We start from the raw sequence: 21,909 nt of genomic DNA, 5'->3' as shown, positions 1-21,909 counted from the left end.
AAAATATGCTCTCTAGTTGAGTTGCTCAGTGTGTAAATACAGTGTATCTATCTACTGTGTGCACCACAGAGATTTAGAGCCTCTTTATCATCCCCAGCAACATCCCTTTGGTTTAGAATTACTTCTCAAGTATTGTAACCTAACTGAATAGAGGCTGAGGAGGAAGAAAAAGCATGAAGCTCTATTTTTCAAACCGTCAATCTCTTGCCAGTTGCGGCAGCCTGATGTGACCTTATAGCAAACATCCGCTGTTTTGCAAAAAGTCTATAGCATATGGATTTCATGTCAAGAAAAAATATCTGATATTTCTTCTAACAAATCCTCACCCTTTAAATGGATTTACTGTCCAGCACACATTTTTTTTTCATATTTATGCTAATAGAAAGTCCATCTAGTCATTGGTTTCTGTTGGCATTTTATTACTTTCGTGCCACAGAAGAAGAAGCCTTCTCTCCATACTCATCTTTTTCCACTCAATCGATGTTTATTAAAGTTGCTGACTGTGTTGCTTTTCGCCCCTTGAAAAAGACCCGCGCCGACCTCAGACCCCTTCACAAAATCATTTTTGAGCTTCATACAGTTGACCCTGAAGGTTAGGTTGAGGTTCCTAGCGTGATGTTGCCGCTGAAGATTGTTAAGGATTATGATGATGGTGCTAGTTCGAGCTCCGTGCCATCCGCAAGAGAAATGATTAGGACTGCACCAGCAGAGTGTTAGTCTGACAGATGGCAACACATGGAGCTAGCTGACAGCACTGCTGACAGCGCGTTCACAGGAAGCCCTATCTAGCATGCACTGTACACACTGTTTGTTGCTGTACATATTGTGGTGTTTTTCTGCCATCAACTGTGGCTTATTCCTACCTGTCAGCGCCAAAATCGGCTCACATCACCAATTCACCAGCTTAAAATTGCAAGACCACTGCATCGGCCCCCTGTCATGACACCAAAGGGAGTTGAGGTCTGTTAAAAATCTTCAGTGGGTCATTATCCCAGTCACTGGTCATTTATCAGCACCTGTCGTTTTTTGGTAATTCATTCCTTCAGTAGTCAATAAACTTTCAGTTATTTTCCCCTCAATCAATCTACGTAGAAATCAGCTCTGCAGGCATGTTAATGAATGGCCAACAGACATAGATACATTAATTGAATGACTGAATACATTAGGAGCTGTATTGAGCGCTGCACTGTTGCCTCTGCGAATAGCAATATGGAGTTATTATTAGGTTCAGTGATTGATGAAAGATGAGGAGCGCTTTGGCACAAACCTGTCGGTTCCACTGCCCTGGATAAGAATGAAGGCAGACGTCCTTGCATGAGAAGACACAAAGATCTGATCCTGAACTTGTTTTGAAAGGCTGTTTTCATTTATTTTTTGGTTTGTTTATCTACTAGAACAGTTTATAACTCCATCCAAATGCATCCTCAGGGGATCCACATGTAACCCCTCCGAATAGCTGTAATACTTCTCTCTGTCACTTCATGACAGCTTTGAGCTTGAAATTTGCATGTGTGCAAATGCGCCTGTGTGCTCCAGTGTGTGTGTGTGTGTTTTAAAGTGTCCTCATATATACATATGGATGGTAGCATGACAGTGATGTGATTAATGAGACATGAAAGAGAGGAGAGGAAGACTTCTAGTCAATCAGCCCGCGAATAACCAATAGGCTGTGGATTAAAGGCAGAAAGCTGTCTGAACTAACAGAGGCTCACATCCATTACCTTACATGCAGAGTTGTTTTTCTCTCCGGAGCAAACACTGACAACAAAATTAAAGTGTGTTAACAAAAATAGATGGTTTTGTTTTCTTGAATTCAAGGGATGAAATATAAAACATCCAACAATTTGGATGCTCGGGGAAGAACAAATCACGTGAGGTAAAAAGAGGAGTGACCTATACAACACTTCGGATTATGATAATGTGTGTGAAATGAAATGGGACATTGCTTTTTTGTCCAGATCAAATTTTATGTAAATTTCTGAATAGCTGATGTCTTCAGTGTGGCTTAAAGGTTGTAGGTTGCTGGTTCAACTTCCAGGACTGAGAGCAGTGTATTCTGGCTTTGTCAGGGCTGGTATTACATGCATCGTATATTGCCCACAGTGTAATAAGTGCCCTTGAGCAAGGTGCAGAACCTTTTAACTGCTCCACAATGCAGCACTGTGGCTGATGCGGGACAGACATTTCAAGGATTAAGACAGATATGTATCCCGAATTGGTTTCCCTTAACTGGGTCGAATTCCCGCCTGATCAGTTGTCGTTCATTTTCATTTCCCAAACAATCAGCAATCTGGCTTTTTAATACAATTTAAACTACTGCCAGTTTGTTTTAACATCATTACAGTTGTATTTTACAAGTTGTGGCAAACTGTGGTGTTGACAAAACATTTAAGTAGAGATTAAACTAAAACGGCTGTTGCTTTTTCTCCTGCAGAATATGTGAAAATTTAAATTGAATAGTCTTTGGCCCGTTGTGAATAATGTTTTCTTCTTCTTCTTTTATCTGGCTTTCTTTTCTCCAGGTCCAAGGGTTGGAGAAGCAGGTGGAGTTCTCAGAACTGGGCCCAGTGGGGTCGGTGATGAAGACTCTTCCATATGGCATGGGTGGAGGCACAGTGGGAGGAACAACAGGAGGGGTGGTTAAGCCTCCGTACCAAACCCGTATCTTCTCCACTTCCATTGACCAGACACCCATGAAATCCAAGCCACCCACCTACAGTTTCTTTAACCCATACGACTCGGCCCGGAACCAGTCCCTGCTCCTGGACCAGACAGGATACCGCTCTAAGCGCAAGCCCTCACAAAAGACATCCATGAAGACCAAGAAGATCTTCGGCTGGGGAGACTTCTACTTTAACGTCAAGACCTTGAAGTTCAGCTTGTTGGTGACAGGGAAGATTGTGGACCACATTAATGGGACGTTCACTGTTTACTTCCGCCACAACTCGTCTAGCCTGGGGAACGTGTCGGTCAGTATCGTGCCACCGACCAAAGTGGTGGAGTTTGAAGTAGTCCAGCATCTGCACCCCCACACTCAGCAGAACGTCCAGATCCAGGAGACCCAGCAGACCACCATCAACCGGAAGGAGACAAAGACCTTTAACTGTCGGGTGGAGTATGAGAAAACCAACAGATCCAAGAAGCCCAAACCCTGCCTGTACGACCCTTCTCAGACCTGCTTCACGGAGCACACCCAGTCCCACGCTGCCTGGCTCTGTGCCAAACCCTTCAAGGTGATCTGCATCTTCATCTCTTTCTTCAGCATCGACTACAAGCTGGTTCAAAAAGTGTGTCCGGACTACAACTTCCAAAGTGAGCACCCTTACTTGGGATAAGTAAGTGAGACTGAACTGCAAAGAGGGAAAAAAAAGAGACAATGTTGATGACCGATGATGATTATAATGATAATGATGGAAATCATAGTCATATTGATTACGATGAAGAAGCAGGGGACAGTTTTTTGCCTCTAAACTGCTGTGAATTGTGGTTTTAAATCAAGTATAATCGAGTTATGGATGGTTAGGATATGGCTGATTTCTCTGACTTATTTTCCAACTTTGTATTTGTTAACTTCTGTTTTCGTCTGCTTTTTTCTGTAAATAATGTACTCAACCTCAGCACACTTATTGTTTTTAGATATTTGTTTCTCTGTTATTCCTTTTTGCAGTTGGAGAATTCGGTTGAAAACAGCTGGAATCAGTATTATGCCCTCCGAGTACATAGGGACCCTCTGAGGCAGCTGTGCTGTGCCATCCCTGTATGGCAGACATAATGTTATGGTAGACTGACTGTTAATCATCCTCTCAGCTCTACGTTTCCCTGGATATAAGAGAGTTATATGTATGAGAAATGCTATGCTGGATATGCATACAATATACTGTATGAAAAAGCACATTAAAATCTCTTAAACCGTCTGTCTTTTACTGGGTGAATGTTTTTTGTTCAGAGCTACAAGCACAATTGAAGGGCACAAGCTGTGCAGCATGTTCACGTTATCTAACTTAGCAAGGACGCAATTATGAATTAAGTTACATTTCACTCTGATTGGGAGCTCCTGCCCAAGCTTCCTGTGAAGATATGTCATTTTAATTTTCTGAAACATATTGAAGGGGAGGATTGAATTTTAACTTGAAAACCAACTGTGAAACATTCTTAAAATGATGATAACTCCTTTTGAGGGAGTTGGTGTGTACAGTAATTGAATCCTAGCAAGGTGACTGATATAATTTTAATTACATTCACCCTGAAACTGAAAGGAAAAATAACTATTGTATTGGAGGCAATATGACTGACAGATTCTGTTTGTTTGATCGTGCGAGCAAAGGAAGTAAGAGCAGCCATTTTTCCGTTGCACCTAAACCTCCAGATGGCTTTGTCACAATTTCCTGACTGCTGTATTACTGGAGCCACTGTTATGATCTCAGCGACTTATAAATATTTACTTCATTGTTTTCTTTATTCTAACTGTTTTGTTTTCCAATTTATGGAAAAATGAATCAGGATAGTTGCATCATTGCTATATATAAATATATGCACCCAGATTAAAGGAAAAAACTGAAAAAAAAGAACAACTCACCCACCTCTTTCATGATTAAATTAAGCACATCCACCTTGCAACTCCCTTTTTTCTCTCTCAACACAGACTCTTTGCTCTCCACACTTTTTGATCTGACGCTAATGGTGCTCAAAATTTCATTAGAAAACATACAATCGACGCTAATTGAATCTTTATCTCACTCAGGCTCGATAGCCTGTTATGCTTTTGATCAATGGCATTGAGATGGAGGTCCAGGGAAGTCCATGTATTTTATACAAGTTGCTGTGGCCAGTTGGGACACAGAGATTGATGGAGTCGCCGCAACCCAGATTCTCCAGAGTTCCCCTCTTTGTGACAGATTCTCTACAGTGGGTTGGTGAAGAATCACTGCACTAGTTGTTGTGGACAGATGCTTATGTACTCCTTTGTGTGTGGCCGTACGTGTGTGTGTGTGTGTGTGTCTCTGACGCCGACATTTTAATCCACTGAGATTACAGACACTGACAGCACCTAATAACTGACACATTAATTTATAAATATGGTGACACATGTAAAACTTGTAACCACTTTTAACCTCTATTATGGGAAAATGTCTAATCACGAGGCAACACCGATCAGAAATAAAATATTACATTCAGAACATCTCTTTCTATGTTACCAAATGTTTTCCAAAAATGTTTAATTCATCCATGCCAGATTATTCAGGGCCGGCCAGAAGCTCCTTAGCCAAACTTCATTGACTGGCTTTGTGGACCAGTAGTCCTGATGGTGGTGCTACAGCAACCGTCTAAAGTCTAAAGAAAATCATAACAAATCAGCCATGCGTGCCAGCACTTTGCAACTTTCACCAAAATGTATGCCCTGGTGAACAGAAATGGTTGGACGCTTCGTAGCTAAACACATCTCATTCATGAAAAAAAAATTACAACATTGTGTGGTAAATTTAAGAACTGTATCTCAAAAACAGATTTTTTTTGTCAGTATTTGAAATGATTTCCTTCTGTAAACTATTGCAGATAATGGAAATCGATCATCTTATCAGTTTTTCTCTTATGAGAAATCTTCATAAAAATAAATTATCAACATTTATAGGTTGTCTTGATGAAGTACACAAAGTCTCAGAACTTGGTCTTGATAATGGAATTTTTTACACTAGTTTGAAATCTGCCCTTACAGGCACCTCTAGTGATTGCCTAAATCATAGTGTGAAGCCACCTCTCGTTCTTTGCTTGGAAGGAAGTTTAATTAATAGTATCATGACCTGCTCTTCATGTCAAAGTTGCATGAAACAAGAAAATACTAATTTGGGCATTGCTCTGTGACGATTAGAGACCCAGGATTTCAAAGATATGAGGGGAGGAGAGCGATGAGGAAGAACGTGCAGCTGGACTCAAACCACAATTCATGGTGGGCACTTTAATCCCTAGGCCAACAAGGTACTCTACGTAATACTGTGGTGCAAGAGCACTTGTTGCCTTTCTCAACATTTATTGGGCAAAAAAGTGCAAAAAGTACCAATGCGTTATCAAACCGGTTTGAACAAAGACCTGACTCATACAAGATAACACAATTGCTTACAGCAAGCAAGACAAATGTTTTGCTTGAAATCTTTTTGCTTTGACAAAGTTCAGAGGTGTGGTGTGCATTCACATGTCACAGATGTAGACTTGCACATAATTAACAATGTAGATATGTATTGAAAAAATAATGAATAAGTGATAACTGCTTTCACTCTTCACTTGTCGGCTCAGTCATCCTGTGGCCATTCAAATTAAATGATATAGAAGATGAATGAGTAAAATCAGTGCTGGAAATTAACAAAGTAGTTTACATTTACTCACGTGCTGTACTTAAGTACAATTTAAAGGTAGTTGTTCTTGAGGTTATCTCAATAGTTCCATTTTCTGCTCCTTTATAGGTTACTTCTACTCCACGACACAGAAGCAAATGTACTTTTTGTACTTGTTTATATTAATATTGCTTTTATTCTGTTTTTACCATGTAAAATGTCTTTGAGTACCTTCAAAAGCTGTATACAAATAAAATGTATTATTATATACACGTTAATGCATCAATAACAAGAATCATATAAGATAAGTAATTGTGAAATGGGCCAATCTTTATAATTGAGAACTTTTACTTTTGGTACTTTAAGTACATAGACTGTACATAACAATAAGAAATATAAGAAGTTTAAGTAGCCTATATTCTGATGATGAAACTTTACTTTTTCTTTGGCTAATCAAAAGCAAAAAAACAACATTATTTTAAACGGTAGTGGTATTTCTACTTTTACTTTAGAAAAGGTTGGAATACTTCTTCTACCACTGAAAACAATGAGAGAGAGATACAGCAGTAGTGGGTACCTGTCACTGCTGGCTTGCGTAAGTTCTCCACAACGACCTACATTTCCCAGCAACCCTTTCGGCCGGTGAAACGTAGCCACACGTTGCACAACAACGTCTTCGGAGTCAGTTGAGCCTGTCCGTCTGCATCTGCCCTGAGAACTGGAAACATGCTGTCCTTCGCTCTGAGACGAGTCACGCGGGTACGTGTATTATACAGTATTGGTTATGAGTCACTGCTTATATTACGGTGTGCTTGAGTTGGGTAGTTAAGTTACCTTAGCTGTCGTTTCTGTACGGTTGACCCGTGAGCTAGCTTAACGTCAATACGGTTACTACAGGTGTGAGGGGTTTAACTGACCACCTGTGCTTTAACAAGTCACCAAATGTAAGAATAACTCCGTCAGTTACACGTTAGCTGTCTTTGCTGCCCTGTTCGTGTGACACATTTGACATGTCGGTCGCTTGTTAGCAGATAAGCTAGCAGGCTAGCTCTCAGTGTTATGTTGCTGCAGTTGCATCCACGTAATGATGCAACAGCCACTGCAGTTTCATCATGTGGGACAAGAAACAGCAGCGATCAACACGCGTCTCTGTATCACCAACAAATCCCAATGTAACAAGCTATTTTGGGTTATTTAGTGACGGTAACTTAAATAAGTTATTCTATAATCAATCAGAATTATACAAGCTGCTTTTTGTTGTTGTTAATTCAAGTGAAAAGCCTCAATCCTGGTAACTATGCAAATAATACAAGTCTGGGTATTCAGAAAGGCCCCCTAATATAAAGTTCAAAGTGCAAAATGAAGTGTACTGCAGGAGTACCGAGAAAATATTAACTTTCTACTTTGAGGTAATTATGTAACAGATAAGGCTGTGTTTTTGTCAAAGCAATGTTTCTGCTGAGTCAGCAGATTGTTACATTACTTTAGGGTAGCTACAAGGATAGTGTAACTTAGTTTTCCTAATTGATATCTTAAAATATATGGTGAATCAAAGGTCCACTTACCTCAAACTAATCATGAAACTCCAGTAAAGTATTTTAAATACCTTTCAGAAAAGCGCATTACAATTCAAAGGCACCACAATCCTTTCTAAACCCAATCCATCAAAATTACAACCTCCAAGTATTTATTGCAGGTTTGTAAATGGTATCTTATACTTCAATGAAAATCTTTGACATTGTGTTAATAATTTAACTTTACAGATGTGCTTAAGTACACATCACAGATTACAATGTGGAGTGGGTTCAATTACCCTGGTTAATTATTAGCATTTATTATTATTATTATTATATATTTTTAAACTCTTTTTCCCTGTTAGGGTAATTGTAGCCCCCTTGATTAAAACTTTTTTTTTTTATTGACAAATGAGTTAACCAGTGATCTCATTTCAAAGAAATCCAGTTTTATAATTTGACAGATTTTTTTAATTAAATAAGTTGCTTGGTGAGTTGAGGCATCAGGGTGATGGAGGTGTTTGGGGGGGGGAAACAAGTTGGTTGAGGGCTATTAATACCCTCATTTTGAACTTTATGAAGTGACCCATTTTGGAGATGGTGCAAATTTCATGTAGTTTCTCAGAAACAACTAGGCTAAGCCACGTCTGTGCCAAAGTTGTGTGGCATGTAGTCAGACCTAGTTTTATAAGTCACTGTCGGTGTGTTTGAAGTTTCCCATAAAACTGACTGATTCGCATGCATGCTTTTCCTATTGGTGGTAATTGGTTAAGTGTGCAAATTTTAAAAAGACTCACAAGACCCTTGTTTCTTCTTTTGGTTAAGGAATGCAGTGTCCTCACATGATCCGTGTACGTGTGAGGAAGAGAGAGACAGATTTCAGGCCATGGGCTGTTTTTTCTTGTTGCTGTTGACGTAGGCCTGGGAGGTATACCGGTTCAACCGGTATACTGGTTTTAATTTCCCGTATGATGTGAACTTTTTAAGTGCCTGGTAATGAGAATCAGGTGTGTGTGGACGGAAAGTTAACAGTTTTTGACCGTGTCAAGGTGGCGTGTCAACCGGCATGTCAGTTTGAAGTTTCCTGGTCTTATATTATCCTGTCAAGTAACCTGTGGTATTCCGTTAAGGTGTCAATATGCATTTGAATTAATGGATTAACGGATCGAAAGAAAGACAGCGCATTGGACAGTGAAATGTTTGTGGAACACGTGTCCAAACAAGTTCTCCCGTTCGCCCCCCAGTGGCTTTAATATATAAAATGGATATTTGTTAAAGTCAGTACAGCTGTTATCTACATATCCGTGGAAAACGGACTACTTTGGTCATTATGGGGGTGCTTGCTCTTAAACAGGCCGGGTTGCTGCAGGTAATGGATTCCTGTGTCACTTTAAGAATAAAAATCTAATCCCGTTTTGAAAAACTTAAATATCTATGCCTACAATATATTTATTTTGCTGAAGAGAACATTTCTCTATAGATTATTTTCTATATATGTTCATCTACTTTTCTATAAGCTTTCTTTTTTTTTTTGCAATTTTAGGCTGTTGAAATAACTTTAGCTTCTGTGCAGATGATGCTTGAATTACATGGATTTTGCTCCGCATAAATCTTCACTTCTCACCAAATGTAGAGGTGTTCAAGCTGAGATTCAATGTGTTATGATGGATGAAGCACCTGGACAATCCACCTTTTAACATTTTGCCAAACCTTTGAGTTCAAAGTTACACAAATTTAAATTGTAATGCGGTGAACTTAAGTAGAGCAAAGTGGGTGTGAATATCACAGAATGTAGCATTTCAATTTTCAGGTTTTATTTTTGAATGTGTAGGTTCTGCTTTGTGAGACATTAGAGAAAGAGAATGAGATCCGCTGAAACATCTTGCATTGTTGGTAATAAATGTCTTCTTTACTTTTTCAGTGATTAAACATGCAGAAAAGTAAGAAGCTTTGAAAGATGACGTTCCCATGTCTGAAGCAGTTTTTTTTTTTTTTAACATTCTGCTCGTGCTTGATAATAAGTTACTGGGATGACCTTAGTCGTGGCTGACAAGAAGGAGAGTCAACATTCTGTGATGTAACCAGGAAACCTGTATCAACCTGAAACACTATTAACATATCTAGACAGTTACCTTCTGGTTCTTATCAATGCTGGATTTACCTCATAGATAATTTACCTCCTATGTATCTTTAGTTATATTGTGTACTCAAGTGAAAACCAAGAGTAACGTAGGGTTACATATAAATACAAATGTATGAGCAAATGGTTAGTCGTCCAAATCCAAACTAAAAGTACTTGTGCTGATAGATTAGAGATTTGTTTTGCAGAGCATTGGTGAGAGGACCTGCTGCCCTCCATAACTCCTACTCATCATGCTTTTGTTTGAAGTTCTGATGGAAAGATTTTCAGCAGCTTTTCCAACTTTTCTCCAAAGTTACAGTCAACAGGGGTTGACATGTTTGGAAGAGATGCATGCATTTTTGTTTTCATCTGTTGTCAACATAAACCCACTGAGTGGTATTTGTGCATTCAGTATTACCCAGCAATATGACTCACGTTTTTTGTTTTTTTTCTTCAAATCTACTTCTATAAATTGACCCAGAAATAGTGTTTCGGAGTCACAGCCTGTCTGACTTCATCACCTCCCACACCGAAACCACTAGAATACCAATTTAATGCTTTTATACACACACTTTTTTGACAAAACTAACAACACTGTCACAGCAGAGTTATTCTTTAGCTATTTGAATTCATTTAACAGGAACAGAACAGAAACACATTTTTCAGGTGTCATGACTTCATCCATTTTTATTTATTTTCAACAGCGATGTTTATAAGTTGCTTGGAGCTACTCTGATTCCATGAAAGATGACAGCCACTTCCTTTTAAATTTTCAAGCGTTCCTCAACCAAGACCAGCCTAAACACGCGTCAAACAAACAAATATCTGCCCGTGTCTTGAGATACCTTACACCACTGCATGTACCTCATTCATGTTTTAAGCCTTTCTGCTCTTGTTTGCTCACATCTTGATCATCACGAAGCTCTTCTGCATCCAAATAAAACCATTGAATATTCAACTATGTGAAAACATCCCATGGGGTTATGGGAAATTATACCAGGCATTTTTTCCTTAGTTTCTGATATTTTATTGACAAAATGATTAAATTATTTGCAGATTAATTGAAAATAATAACAAGCCCTAGTGTAGTCAAGTTTGCTCCACCTGCCGTACCGTCCTTAATGTTTGCTTAAGATTTATGCTCCTGTCAATTGAAAACCAACAAACTGATTCCATCTACTTTTACTAGTGATGAGAGTATAGTTAGAATGTTTCACTACTGATTTAGCCGTATTTAGGTGGCTCAAAATTGCCCTTGGTTGGCCCGAACAAGATTTTACAATGCAGAAAAAACCCAGTTATAGGAGCATATCTAGTGGTGAGGTCGCAGATTGTATCCATCTGAAAACCCGCTGCCTACTCCTCCCTTTGCAAGCATGCCAGAGAGCTGCATTGGCCTTTAGGTAACATACAACGTGACAGGCTCTATCTTGTTTGGTTTGTCCTTCTACTGTAGAAACATGATGATGCAAGATGGAAGTGCAACATGGCAGACTCTGCTCCCTATGTAGATATAAATGGCCATTTCTAAGCTAACGATTCTAAGTTTAAGATGAAAATACACTAATGTAAACATAGTTCTGAGTATTTTGCCAATAAATCCCCCTGGATCCTACACACTGTTCCTCTTAAGTGCGTCTATTTTTGATTTAACAAACTATGCACTTGACGGGGACAATGAGAGGGTTGTGGGCACAGGCACTCTCTGACAATGCCAACAGTACAGTCCACAGCACACATCTAGAATCCCTGAGGCACCAGGAAGCCCAGAGTAGAGCTCTTTCACCATCATCGCCACAAAAAGCATACACATATTGTTCCACCGCCTACACCTCCTGAAGATCGGCTTTGCTGCAAGCATCGCTTATGTCTCTGATTGTCTCCTTGACAACCCTTTGACCCGAATACAGCGGAGTCGCCCTGAACTCGGCCTCCGTCCCTTCACGCCTCTGCACCCCATCCAGATTTCTCAGTCTGGTGTTATCTAAACTGAATCGCAGGGCAATTTGTAACGGACAGCCCTGCTATTAGTCAGTGACAGGGAAAGAGGCGATGTGTCAGACTGACGGCTGCCGCTGACTGTTGACACTTCTCTGTAACCTTACATATCTTCTTTTTTTTTGTCTCCTCTCTACTCCTCTCTGTTTTGCTTCTGATACCTGGCTGATTGTTGTTTGGTGCAGCCTCTGATGGACAGCAGTCATCTGTAAAATTGACCCACATCAGGAGCTGCTTCAGGAAATGGGCAAAATATTACAGAACTAGGATTAATGAAATAGTTTTTTTTCTTCTTCTCCGCCATTTGTCTTTGGCCACAGATGTTTGACAGGGAAGGCAAACTGCCAACAATTGCCTTATCATTGTCACTCATATGCAGTGCATCTGTGACTCTGCCATTATCTGGTGCTCGGCGCCCTGGTTGATGTGGCCTATCCCGTGCCGTTTTCTCACAGCAAAGTTTTCATCAAGTTCACCTTCAAACGACGGCATCATCTGTCGCCTAAAAATAGTCCAGCTGTGACATATTCGACGCTTGTATCTTGGCTCTCACTTTTCTTGGATCAGTTTCTCGTGTTCATTAATTAATCTTCTGGTTCTGAATGATCAGGGCTGGGAGACGAGGCGGGACCGCGGAGAGGCGGACCACAGGGACTGACCCGCGTGTTTGTTTAAGCTCAGTGCTGTCCCGTCCGGACGCCACGGAAGTGATGGCGATGACAAGGCGAACTAATAAAAACGCCGCATGAGTGCTGCTTGGCTGAGCGTGCTTAGCAGCTTTGAATGACAGGAGGAGGGTGGGGAAAGGAAAGCAGGGATGAAGGTGGAGGCGAGGAGGAGGAGGAGGAGGAGGAGGAGGGAGGAGAGTCACCCTTGTCTGTTTTGCAGTCCTCAGTAGCGCTGTAACCATGGCAGTGTTGGCTTGTGTTGTGTTTCTCTCTGCCGCTGCTTTCCTGAGCCTCGGTGTGTCCCGGCAGAAGTGCAGACAGCGAAGGACAGTTCCCGTCAAGATTTAATGACCCGTGTGATTTCTCAGCGAGAAACTTGTCCTCAGAGGCAGCCCGACCTGTCTCCCCAGGCCTTCATCTCTTCTAGAACCCAGAGGGGGGGGGGGGGCTTCTAACTTTTCCACCACCGCCACTGGTGACAGAAGGCCAGAGTAGAAACTGTTAGAAATCGGCCATTAATGTGCAAGTTGCCTCCCCTGGTGTGTCACCGCTGCTCCCTCTGCCACCCCGGGGAGCAGATGAAGAGGCGGAGTAGAGAGGATTGGGCCTAACAGCGATGGAGTAGATAAACTATCTGCAAGCTGCTCCTGAGGATAAAGTGTTCTTAATAACTGTTTTTTTACAAAGAATGTTGAACTGAGGTTGGTCAGAAAGCTTCTATTACTATTTCTATTTCTGCCCAACATTCAAATTCTTAATTTTTTGTCATGAAATGTATGAAAAACTAGAGTTGGTTTCTTCACAAGATTTAAAGCACCTTAAAGCCACTACAAAAGATGAAGTACCCAGACATTTTTTACACCACATGGAATAAGCGCAAATTGCATTTTTTTTTTCATGTTGGTGTCCTCATCCAGTGCTGAGCATTGTGTTAATTGCTTTTTAATGGTGCCATTAAAGGGAGGTTGTCCCTCACACCCCAGCACACCTGTACAGATGATAACTATAGGTTAGCAGTGGTGGGATTGATCTCAACACAGAGTCATCATATTGTTGATTAAATGACGGGAGTGAGCCACTTTGTTGTAAATGCTATCGACCTGTCAAAGAGGGGGTTTCTTCTCTATTTCTGTGTCTTCTCCCACACAGTCACAGCGCCTCTCTGTTGAAGTGCGCACGTAAAGTACAGCTGTAATACAGTGCAATCCTTTGGTGCAGTCAAAGTTTGTATATCACCTATGGAAAGTGTCTACTGTATGCAATACCAAGCCATAAATCTAGTGTTTGAATAATCCATCACAGGGTTGAAGCTAGTTTAGGATTCGTGTTTAACGTTTCAAAAAGAGACAATGAAAACTGTATGGACTCTGCACACTCACGTGATCGGGCATTGCAGCAGCAGCAGCAGAACTCGCCGGCCCCAGTCCAGATTAGATAAGCGGGAAGTGCTGAATCTGTTCTCTATATGCCTCCTTCGGCACACTGGGGCTGTAAAAGTCAGTCCCCCAGTTTGTGGAAGTGCTGATAGAGGCATAATTGAACAACCACGCTGATTATTGATATCATGCAAACACGCCAGTTTCTAATTATACCGGGCTCCATATCGGAGTGTAGGAACAGAGGAGGGGACTTCAAATGTCTCCTTATGTATATACGACAAATCAGGTTGTTACCTCAAATAAGTAAAACGATCAAATGCATTCTGTAGAAACATATTTCTCTGTTGTATCGTCTCTTCACGTAGTGGTTGGTCTTTACGGGTGGAGCTCCCACTGGTTTAATCTTCATAGATAATAAAGATGACAACATAAACCTTCTCAATGGACATGTTTGTATTTCCTGTTGCAATGTTTGTTGTTGCAATAGTGGACAGGAAGTAAAGTTGGACAAAAGCTGTTGCCCTTGCAACAGAATGCCGATGAAAAGCTCTATAACTAGGAAATGTATGTTATTAATTATCTTTCCTCTTCTACACACCCACATTTTACATATTTGTCTCATTTTGTAGCTGCCACACTCCTACTCTGTTACCATACTTTTATTAAAGCAGTGGTTTTGGTTGATACGTCAGTACTCATGAGACCCACTTTAGTGGTCCAGGATTAGAAAATGTGTTGACGATAACTGTTCTATCAGTATACAACTATTACTACTTTCAGTTGATCCTTTCCCCTCTCTCTCTCTCACCTGTTCACAGCCACTGTGCCAGCGAGCCCCGGTTCGTCTCGGTGTGCATGGCCAACAGTCACACTCCGCCTCCCGCGCGGTGGAAGAAGATCGTCCATGGACGGGCCAGGAAAGCCTGGCCGAGGACGACCCCGAGATGTGGGATCTGATGCTGAAGGAGAAGGACCGGCAGTGCCGCGGATTGGAGCTCATTGCATCCGAGGTAAGACATCTTGCTCGATGTTTTTCACTCTTCATGTAGGAAAGGATGGTAGACATTTCTTTCAACCTCTTGATTAGTCTGTCAAGAACATTATTTGCCCAATGCCTTAAAAATGCCGGCATGAAGTTGACAGCCGAGAAAATATGTTTTCATTCAGTCAGCCTTAAGTACAATATAAAGACTGATCCTATACCATTTTGTTCCGATTGATTTTACTAATTTTTAAAGAAAGACATTCAATGTAAACACTTACTCAATGCAGCACCTCCACCGTATGATGGCAATGGAGATGGCTGAGAACACCTCATCATGTCTGATTTAATGTTTTGCCAAAATGATTGGATAAATGAATCGTCTTGCTAGCCTCATGGATATCTATTTTTTACCCAGATCACTGCTGGCAGCGTTGATAGAGAAGCCCTTATCAGTGCTTCATCAGCGCTCATTCTGGAGATAAATACCATGCGCACAGCATGTCCAGTACAAAATGATATGGGTAATGCATTTGAAATTCATACACTGCAAGTGTATTCATTCTTTATTCATATTTATTCCTAATTCATCTTGCTGTTGTATGTTTCAATATTTTACAGCAGTATATTTGCTGTTTGTTAAAAGTTTAAGGGGCTTGCTAGGGTCATGAAACTGTGACCTTTTGGCTCAGACATACAAATGATAAAACGGATATCATGAACTCTGCCAAGAATAAATTCATAGTATTCAAATGTAGCTTCCTAAGTAGTGCAAACGCTCACAGGATACAGTACTCTTTGTAAGCCAGGATCGTCAGTTGTTGCAGAAACATGTGGGTTACTCTTTGTTTCCATTCCAAGGCTGGATGGTGTGAAATGGAAAATGTTACTATTCAAAAGAGCAGAAGAGGTTTTATCTTGTATTGTTCTGTCTCTCTCCTCCTGTTTCTTCTTCGCCACAGTAGTTTTTCAGTGGAGTATAGCGGCCCCCTCGCTACACAAAGCCTGACCGCTCTAGTGTGAGATAAAGCTGATATCTTCATCCTGCCTCCTCCCCACCTCACTCTGCCAGGCACATCAAAGTAACGGCTCAGGGAGGAATTCCTTGAATGAAAAGACGACCATACATGTCCATACACACACGCACACACACACGCGCACACACACTTAAAGGCGCTGAGAAGCACATGCATTTCCTTTTATAATATATGCACTTGTCTGCATGACAGATGGACGCAGCAGAGAGCTTTTACTGGAGCTGTTATCTCCCTTGATCTCCTCTTGGCTTCTAGGTGAAGCATTAGCATAAACACACACACACACTTCAACGAGGGAGACAGTGTGGACACTAGAGTGTACTATTTGTTCTTGTATCAGACTTTATAACTGGCCAGTGTGATAATATACAGTAAGAGTGTTGTGTCAGGGGGCCGTACCAGAAGACGTTCACATGGTCAGTTACTGTACAGAGTCAGGATTGTGAAGTACATGCAACAGGTGGTCACTCCAAACGTATTCGTGTTGGTCCGTATCATATAAACATTGAAACATGTTTTTTATAGCATATTTGATTGTGTTTTTTCACATAACATGGTTGCTTACTATAAAATAACTGCTTTCCCTGAGTTTGTTTTGCATAATGTGCTATACTATACACATTTGTATAATAACCCTGTGGAGTGGAGAGGAGAGGAGAGAAGTGACGTTTGGATCTGTTGCGGCAGCAACATTTGGAAACAAGTTGGATGATGTTTCTGCATCACCAGCATCCACAAAATACCTTTTTAAAATCCAAAATAACTTCCAACCAACAGTAACAATTCACTCCTCAAAAAATAAATCCTCAGCAGAAGAAATTCAAAGAACGGTATCATCGTAACAGTTAGCTGCAGCTAAAGATGACTTTCATCATAACTCAATCCGCCATTTATTGACTTGATTAATCGTTTGGTCTTTGAAACTGACAAATTCTTTTAGCCCAAGTTGACGTCTTCAAATTGCTTGTTTTTCTAACTAACAGTCATAACCCCCCACAAATACACGTTCATTATTACATTAGTCAAAGAGAAACTTAGAAATCCTTACATTTGAAAAGCTAGAACAAAGGAATATTTGGTATTTTTTTACTTTATGACATAACAATAAAGTTTATTAAAATATTAATCAAAATTGGTCTAGCTCTAATGTCATTTTGCTGAAATCAGGCGAGTGAAATGTGTCAGTGAGTCCAATACAAGTTACTGATATTTCATATTAAACAGAAATACTTAACTTGCCTTTTCATCTTCCAGCACACAGACGAGATATAAAGAACACTTTTTGGGTACGATTATACCCCTTTTGCAGCAAACAAACCATACCTACAAAAATTTGTTTTTCTGCAAAATGATTAAAAAAGGCCACAGCAATGTATCTCAGCATGCAGAGACGTTTATTGCATTATCTTGTATCCTCCAGCAGCGAGGCGATAAGCATTGTGAAGTGCAGAGTGTTAGTCTATGGAAGTCCAGAGGTTCAATACTGTAATGATTGCCTTTAGCTGGAGGGGGATTTCTCACTATCACTTAACAGACTTTAATTTGCCATCCTTGTCCCTTCTGTCCACTCAAGCCATTGATCTGAGTGTGTGTGTGTGTGTGTGTGTGTGTGTGTCTGTGTCTGTGTCTGTGTCTGCTTGTGTGTGTGTGTTTGCTTGCGTGTGTTCTCGCCACAGAATTTCTGCAGTCGAGCAGCTCTGGAAGCTCAGGGCTCCTGTCTGAACAACAAATACTCTGAAGGCTATCCAGGGAAAAGGTGAGTGTGTTTATTGAGCCACACCCCGGCTTATTAACGCCGTTGATATTCCCTGCTTCAGGATATTTGTTGCATTCATGCACACATCAACACGCATACACTGGTTTATACTGTGTTCTCTAGCTTGCCCTGTAATAGTACATGCCAACCACACAGCAAATAATCCACAGCCTCTGCTTTGCCAAACAATATTCCTGAGGGCATACATTGGAAGAATTCAGTTGTTGCACGTTTTCTATTTTCAGTTTTCCTATTTTCTCGTATTTCCCTCAGATAATTCACATTTATCAGCTGCAAACAGAGAGCTGACCTGTTTTGAAATGCTTCTCATTTGATGCCTTTGATCCTTGCAATACAAGCCGACCATAAATCTCCCTCCCACTGAATGTTTTTTTGATTTTTAATGTTTTTCCCCCCCACATCCTACTCATCTGCTGTTTGCACTAAAATGCAATGACACTAAAGGATGATCTCACTGAATGAGTGGTTTGTAAAGTAGCCATCTGTTGCTCCTTCATCTGAATGAGCGTTATCACCTAAGATGTCCCCAATTTGCTGTGGTAGTTTTGAGTTAACGTTGGTCTAGATTACTCTGAGTCAGCAGCCCCAAATCACCGGCCCGCGGACCGACACCGGGTCACAAAGCATTTGCTACTGGTCTGTGAGGAAAACAGCTAAATAAATAAAAGAACGGAATAATGAATGTATAACATTATAGGCTATCTGTGCGATAATTGCATTGAACTTGGCACGGTCTTTCTGCTTTCCTCTGCTCTGTCATTCCCACAACTCACAATCACAATGCTGTCATTAGGGTCATAATCACCCACCACACGTCACAAAGTGGATCAGACTCTGTAATATCTGCTCTGAGCTTCGTAGTGACTTTCAACTAGTTTAGCTGTCCAACCTCAACTTTACTGTTTTTGTTCACTTGCACAACAAGCTCTTTTTCAGGCAGATGTTTCCAGTGAAATGGCTCTAAAAACCCGGTGTACACTACTTGTTAGTACCTGTACGGTGGGTTACGTTAGCGTCTAGCTGGCGTAAAATCACAACTCCAAAAAATGAATGATATTGCACTGAAACTGCTGAATGTCTAAATAAGCAACTATTTGCTAAAAAGATAGCCATATCAAGTTAAAAGGTGATGATAGATCATCGTTTATAACTTTTTTTTTTTTTTTCCTGCTGCCCAAAAACCCCCACTTATAACAATTGAAATCATATTATAGTTAATCCAGCAGGTTATCTGCATGAGTGATGCGTCTCTTATTAAATGGCCCGAGGGTCTCTCTCTCTTTGTCTCCATCCATTCCCTCAGATACTACGGTGGAGCAGAAGTGGTCGATCAAATTGAGCTGCTGTGTCAGAAACGAGCCTTGGAGTCCTTCGACCTGGACCCAGCTCTGTGGGGGGTCAACGTCCAGCCGTACTCCGGTTCCCCCGCTAACTTTGCCGTCTACACGGCCGTGCTCAAGCCCCATGACCGCATCATGGGCCTGGACCTGCCTGACGGAGGACAGTGAGTAGTCACCACAGCTTTCCTTCTATTCTTGACCTGCACCCGCTCACTTATAATCTCTAATTTCTCATCATTTTCTTAGCTGCCTTCGTTTCTTTGTTGGTCAAAACTCGCGCACCAATTGCACCAGAAAAATCAAGTTGGTTTCAAGGTAATGTAACTTTGTGTTTTTCTTTCCATCTGTTTACATGTTCCTCTCTCTCACCCCAGTCTGACCCATGGCTACATGTCTGACGCGAAGAGGATCTCTGCAACCTCAATCTATTTTGAGTCCATGCCTTACAAGCTAAATGTAAGTAGAGAGCCCTTCTGCTGATATCACCTACCATGTTGTGAAGGGAATGGGACAACACCAAAAAAGTGTGTTATAAAAGCTGAGGTTCAATATTATTTAAATGTGAACCTCTTTCAGTGTCAGATGAGACGGTTATTAATTCCAATAGTTCCATTTTTTTAATGTCAAGACAAATGTAGGCACGGTTTTCAGAGTCGGTTGACTGACTTATGAACCGACCACCACATGAACCGGTACTGTCGGTCACAACTGCCCGTGTGTCGAGGCTTCAGGCATTTCAATTGTCTAAAACTCGCCAGTGCAAAGCATTGCTTGTTCTGCTGCAGCACTATGTACAATCGTTCAGTTGTATTATTGATCATCTGTTACTTTGTAAGTTTCTTCCCCTGATTTTACAGTCGGTAAGAAATTGTGCTGGACAAACAAATACTGTGTGTGAATATTCACAAGTGAATATGTCGTGAAGTATGTTGTGTATAAGGTGTTTTGCGCTGCTCCTGCAATTCACTGTAATAGTGACTGTGAGAAAATGGTTACACTGGGTACCTTTGTTTTAGAATGTTACTAATATATTGCCAATATAGTACACAGTGATTTCAGTCAGCTTTATCTGAAGCTATCAAATGTAAAAACTTGGAGAAACAACACATTGGTCATTCTTTTTTAACTACTTCTGTTGGAATCATTGACAAAAGAAGAAGAAATTACAAATCTACAATGAGCACAAATATCTAAATTTATGTTAAATATTGTAGGCTCTCTTCGAGGAAAAAAAGAAGAAAAACAGGATATTGATTTAAATAAACCAAAAAGAGAAAATGTAGGAGAAAAGCTTCCTTTTTTGGGGAAATCCTGTTTGCTTTTGTGACCCCACAGGGATGACACAAGGCAGTGTGGGTAGGGCTTTAGTGTCCAAACTTCAGCCCAACAAGCACTTCCTGCCAAAAGAGGGGCGTAAACCTCTCCACTCACAATGCAGCCTTTCAGTCCTCTTGGTTTAATACATGTTCAACATTCAAAGTGCTCTGTTTTCCACCAGCATTGAAATCTGTACACAACCAGGGTCCCGTAGATATGGGCGCATCGTGTATTGGTGCATAGTATTTTATTCCTGGGGTCATAGTTGTGTGGTGGTGTTGGTAGCGGCTGATGGATGGCTGTGAGAGTCTGCGTGTCCAAACCTGCTGATGTACGGGCAGGCAGGACCCCTCTGCGAGAGAGATAATGGGAAATCGACAGGCTGGCCAGCACCGCTGGCTCTGTCTTCACAATGAGCAGCTTGATGGAGTGAGGGGGCATCCATAGGTGTGCTCTGGAGATGGGAGATTATCAGGTTGTCTAAATAAAGCGTTCCCACCTTCTTTTCTCTTCTCTCTTTCTTGTCCGTGTCTCCCTTATTCTCCATCCTTCCTGTCTCCCACTTTGTTTTTCTGCTCCGTCCTGCCGTCTTTCTCTCCCCTGTACCGTCTTTCCTCTCTGACGCTTGGAGGGGGAGTAGACGCGTGAAACCGGAGGTTCAGGCGCAAGGCACACTTGTCATTTGACTGGTCCAGTCTGACTCCATTTCATGTGACTCAGATGTTCATCCCCCGGATAATGGATTGTCTAACATATCTCAAATTTCTTATTCCAATGAAACGAGCAGATAAAGTCTCCAAACCAACCTCTGATCTGTTCAGCCTCATCACACCAGTTGAGTAGATCCCTGAAAGGCTGAATTTGGATAAGTAGGGGTGCATTACTGCAATTGCTCAATCTTCTTCGTTGATATGATGGGTTGAAATGTCTCCCTTCCATAAATTCCTTCCCCCTTTTAAGGTAGCCAAAGTACTTCAAATGCAGCTGCTTCAAATGAGCTTCAAATGGAAAAAAAACTCTTTCGAGTTGATATGTTTGCTCTTCATCTGACAACTTTTTCTCATCCTCTTTTGTCCTTTTTTTTTTCTTTCCTCCTGACCCTTACTCTCCCTTTAATATTCCCATATTCATCCTCCGCCTCTTTTTTGTCTCCCAATCTGTCTCCCTCTTCGTTTCTCCGCAGACTACAACAGGACTCATAGACTACGACCAGATGGAAATGACGGCCAAGCTGTTCAGGCCCAAGCTCATCATCGCTGGCACCAGCGCCTATGCCCGCCTCATTGACTACGCCCGCATCAAGAAGGTGCATGGAGAACTCTCTCTGTTTACCAAACGCACCCAGCTTTTGTGTGTGTGTGTGTGTGTGTGTGTGTGTGTGTGTGTGTGTGTGGGTGTGTGCGTGTGTGGGTGTGTGTCTCTGTGTGTGTGTGTGTCTCTGTGTGGGTG

At 41.2% G+C, this 21,909-nt stretch overlaps 2 protein-coding genes across 2 annotated transcripts in view; both read left to right on the top strand.

Moving 5' to 3' along the window:
• Positions 1-3,914, top strand: part of nxph4 (neurexophilin 4) — a 43,888-nt gene extending 39,974 nt beyond the window's left edge. The window contains exons 2-3 of the mRNA XM_031851939.1: positions 2,523-3,335; positions 3,668-3,914. Of these exons, the coding sequence (XP_031707799.1) occupies positions 2,523-3,335 (813 nt within the window). The 3' untranslated portion in view covers positions 3,668-3,914. The remainder of the gene's footprint in view (positions 1-2,522; positions 3,336-3,667) is intronic.
• A 3,063-nt stretch (positions 3,915-6,977) lies between these two features.
• The window catches only part of shmt2 (serine hydroxymethyltransferase 2 (mitochondrial)), a 21,743-nt gene continuing 6,811 nt past the window's right edge, over positions 6,978-21,909 (top strand). The window contains exons 1-6 of the mRNA XM_031846602.1: positions 6,978-7,085; positions 14,826-15,017; positions 17,703-17,782; positions 19,107-19,307; positions 19,518-19,599; positions 21,644-21,766. Coding sequence (XP_031702462.1) covers positions 7,053-7,085; positions 14,826-15,017; positions 17,703-17,782; positions 19,107-19,307; positions 19,518-19,599; positions 21,644-21,766 — 711 coding nt within the window. The 5' untranslated portion in view covers positions 6,978-7,052. The remainder of the gene's footprint in view (positions 7,086-14,825; positions 15,018-17,702; positions 17,783-19,106; positions 19,308-19,517; positions 19,600-21,643; positions 21,767-21,909) is intronic.

Source organism: Anarrhichthys ocellatus, unplaced genomic scaffold, assembly GCF_004355925.1.
Source record: "Anarrhichthys ocellatus isolate YVR2014 unplaced genomic scaffold, GSC_Weel_1.0 scaffold1, whole genome shotgun sequence".
NCBI lineage: Eukaryota > Metazoa > Chordata > Actinopteri > Perciformes > Anarhichadidae > Anarrhichthys > Anarrhichthys ocellatus.
This window is presented reverse-complemented; position numbering and strand designations above follow the sequence as displayed.